The sequence below is a fragment of the Rhea americana genome, unplaced genomic scaffold (genome assembly GCF_003343005.1).
Source record: "Rhea americana isolate MKP2758 unplaced genomic scaffold, rheAme1 scaffold_382, whole genome shotgun sequence".
In the NCBI taxonomy this organism is placed as follows: domain Eukaryota; kingdom Metazoa; phylum Chordata; class Aves; order Rheiformes; family Rheidae; genus Rhea; species Rhea americana.
The window spans coordinates 260,589-264,132 of record NW_028186515.1 but is presented as its reverse complement, the minus strand read 5'-3'; the positions used below and the strand labels follow the sequence as shown (position 1 = coordinate 264,132).

The window sequence follows — 3,544 nt, the reverse complement described above, 5'->3', positions numbered from 1 at the left end:
AGGGGGCCGGGGAGGCCGAGCGCCGCCGGGCGGCCGCGGTGCCTCCGCCGGAGCAGGGAGGCGGCGGCAGTGGAGAGCGGCGGCCGTGGAGCGCGGTGCCGGGGCCAGGTGCGGCCCGGGGGGGCCCTTCCTTTCCCAGGGCCTCGCTGGAGATGGGCCTCTTCCTTCCCCGACGGCGCTGGCGCCGCGCCAGCCCGGGCGCCGGGGCACAGGGAAGCGTGTTGACAAACACGGCCGCGGCCGGCAGGATGTGCGCCGCCKCCCGGGCCAGGGGCCCCAGCGCCGCCCCTGGGGCCAGCCCCCGCTGTGGGCAGCCCCCCATTCCTCCGTGGGGCAGCAGGCCCGGGTGTAGGTCCCGCAGGACCCGGTGGGTGGCCGTGGATCTCAGTGGGCGGCAGCCCCCGCGGCAGGGAGGTTCGTCCTCWGCCCTGGTGGGAGCCTCCTGCAAGGCCCCTCGTGCCAGCCCCGGGGTGCCCCTGCGAGGGGCTGCTGGGACGCAGGGAGCCGCTGAGCGAGAGCCACTCATGCTTCTGACTCCCAGGAGCTCCGGCTGGCCCACGGCGCCCTGTCCTGTTCCCTCCCTCCCGTGGCCACAGTGGGAAGCAGGGCGTCGTGGGAGCCTGGCACAACACGGGGTGATGGGGGACTGGGGCTGGCCCTGGGGGTGCCTTTTGCCCCCACGGCTGGGAGGAGAGGCAGGCCTGGGGCATCCGTGCAGGGAAGAGCAGACCTCAGGTTTGCGCTGCGCTGGACTTTGAGCTGGAAGGCAGGCTGCTTTCTCTGCTGTGTCTCCGCCTCGTAGAGCGGCAGCAGGGCTTGGGGAGCGGGGCCGAGCCCGAGCACCCTCTGAGCCTCCCTCCGGCCGCAGGTTCCTGCGGAGTGACTACACGGTGGAGGTGCGCCTCAATGACTACCTGGACATCATCTGCCCACACTACGAGGAGGGCAGCGTGGCATCCCATGCCATGGAGCGCTACACGCTCTACCTGGTGGAGCAGGATGAGTACATGGCCTGCAAGCCTCGCTCCAAGGAGCAGATCCGCTGGGAGTGCAACAAGCCCAGTGCGCTGCACGGCCCTGAGAAGTTCTCGGAGAAGTTCCAGCGCTTCACCCCCTTCACCCTGGGCAAGGAGTTCAAGGAGGGACACAGCTACTACTACATCTGTGAGTGCCTGGGGCCACGTGGCGCAGGGGCCTGCCGCCTGCTCCCCCAGCTGCCCCTGCCCCTCCTGACCCCGTCTCTCACTTTTTAGCCAAGCCGATTCACCACCATGGYGAAACCTGCCTCAAGCTGAAGGTGACAGTGGCCGGCAAAGCCAGTGAGTATCYGTGAGGAGCTGGTTTCTCCGTGCTGCCCTCCCTGGCCGGGTCTGGAACAGTGCTCGGCGCTGGCTTTCCTGGGCTGAGTCACGGCCGGGCCGTGGCTCCTGGCCAGCCTGGGGCGCACGCACTCCTGCCGGGAATGTGCGGGGAGCAGGGCTGCGCGGGGGGTCTCGGGGCAGCCCCTTACCTGCCTGTTTCCCTCTGCTCCCAGCCCAGGCACCGCCTGTCCCAGCCGTGACGCAGAAGGGGAGGATCCAGGCAGGTAGGTTGGGGGCTGCCGTGGGGAGAGGGCCCACGCTGGCACCTCRCTGCTCCGGGGCACAGTGCGTCCTTCGGGGACCCTCACAGCTCTGCTCTCTCCCTGCAGATGACGCGGCCGCCCATGTGCTGCGGAGCGTGGGGCAGAACTCAGCCATGCGGGGCAGCAGCCCCCTCGCCTTCATCAGCCTCCTGCTGCCGCTCCTGGTGCCACAGGGGCTGTGATCTGCGGTGCTCAGACCAAGCCATGCCCAGACTGCCAACAGCCCGCGGGCGCCTGCCCGCTTTGTCCTGCTCGTGCACCCCATGGCACTTGGCCCTGGCCGCATCCTGCCAAACCGAGGACTTGTCAGTATTAGGGGGCCCCTGAAGGTGCACTGAGCCTGCAAAGCCCATGAGGAGCCACACGGTGCCCTGCCTGTGTGGGAARGGGGCTCTCAGCAGCCAAAGACTGGCCCCAAGCAGAGGACTGGATGGTTTAGGGGGCTGGCACCCCCAGCCACAGGCACTGAGCACCCTGTCCCTGCACACCACTGGCTTGGATCACAGCATGTCCTGCAGGCAGGGACACAGCGCTGGCCTCGCCAGCAGCCCGGTTGCAGGACTGGGAGCACGGTGTGGAGCAGCAGCCCTGTAAATGTCGGAGATGCCAGGCAGCTAGCAGAGCGGGGAAGCGGGAGCTGACCCCCTTCCCGCAGCATGGAGCACTACTGCCCTGCAGGCCCCCGCCTGCACCCCACGACATCTCTGCGGGGCTGGTGCTGGCCTCTGCCCTGTGGGTCTCGGATCCTGTGTCCCCGTGCCGGAGGGGCAAGTACCCCAGCACGGGGCCAGTGTGGGGCATTTTGACTGCCTCACTATTTGTACAGCTTTCTAACACTGGAATTTTTATACGTTTGTCTTGAATAAATAACTGAGCTGATGCTGTAGTGCCTGGGCCAGCTGGGGGGAGCAAAGTGGGGCCCTGCAGGTGCCTGCTCCAGGCCCATGCTGGYCCCAGCAACGGCCTGGCCATGGGAGAAGTCCCATCTGTGGCTGCTGCCTTCCCAGGATGGACCCTGCTCTGCAGATCCCAGCTCCCAGGCCTGCAGCCATCCTGGTTGCTAAGGTTGGACTGGGACAGTGGGCTCCTGCCCCTCTGCTGAGCACTGGCCAAGTAAGTAATTGGCTGGTGTTTGCAGAGGACTTTGAAGTGGAAAGTGCCCTAGAAAGGCCARTGCAATTGGTTCTTACCTGAAGCCACAAGGCCCCTCTGGGCTGGGGGGGAAGACAGCCCTCCCTCCTGCTGCCCAGCCTCCAGCAAATGCTGTGTGCTGCCCAAAGGGTACCAAACAGGCCAGGACAAGGAAGGGGACAAGGGCAAGAGAGGCCAGTCCCCTCCTGCAGGGCCCTGATAGCTCTGCTGTGATGCTGTTACYGTGTGTTAACGATGCCGGTGCACACTGCCGCTCTTCAGGTCCTCGCTGTGAACGCCTGTCACAGCCTGCATGGACCCGGATACGCGGTGCTCAGGGCGCTCCGCACAGCCTGGCCTCCTGCTGCTGCTCCGTGGGCTGGGGACAGGCCCAGCTGCCATATGGAGCACAGGGATGTGGGACACCAAGGGTGTGAGATTGCAGGGCTGTGAGATCTCAGGGAGAGCCCAGGAATGTGGGAGCCAAGAAAGGTGGGATCTCAGGGGTTTGGGATTCTGCAGATGTGGGATCCCAGGGATGTGGAATCTCAGGGAATTGGGATCCCACAGCTGGGGATCGCAGGGATGTGTGATCGCAGGGATGCAGGACCCTGGGGATGCAGGACACCAGGAACGTAGGATCACAAGGATGTGGGGTCCCGGGACGTGGGACTGCGGGGCTGAGGACCCCGTGACACGCGGCCCGGGACTGGTGCGGCTGGCGCTGCCCGGGGCGGCGGGTCCCGCCCGTCGGGGCGGTGTCGGGGCGGCCGGCGCCGCGGCCGGTTC

General features: G+C 66.9%; 1 protein-coding gene across 1 annotated transcript in view; it reads left to right on the top strand.

The window, feature by feature from the left end:
- Nucleotides 1-2,503, top strand: part of LOC146591186 (ephrin-A1-like) — a 5,443-nt gene extending 2,940 nt beyond the window's left edge. Inside the window, exons 2-5 of the mRNA XM_085313268.1 lie at nucleotides 869-1,164; nucleotides 1,254-1,319; nucleotides 1,535-1,585; nucleotides 1,691-2,503. Of these exons, the coding sequence (XP_085169394.1) occupies nucleotides 869-1,164; nucleotides 1,254-1,319; nucleotides 1,535-1,585; nucleotides 1,691-1,806 (529 nt within the window). The 3' untranslated portion in view covers nucleotides 1,807-2,503. The remainder of the gene's footprint in view (nucleotides 1-868; nucleotides 1,165-1,253; nucleotides 1,320-1,534; nucleotides 1,586-1,690) is intronic.
- The last annotated feature ends 1,041 nt before the right edge of the window (nucleotides 2,504-3,544 follow it).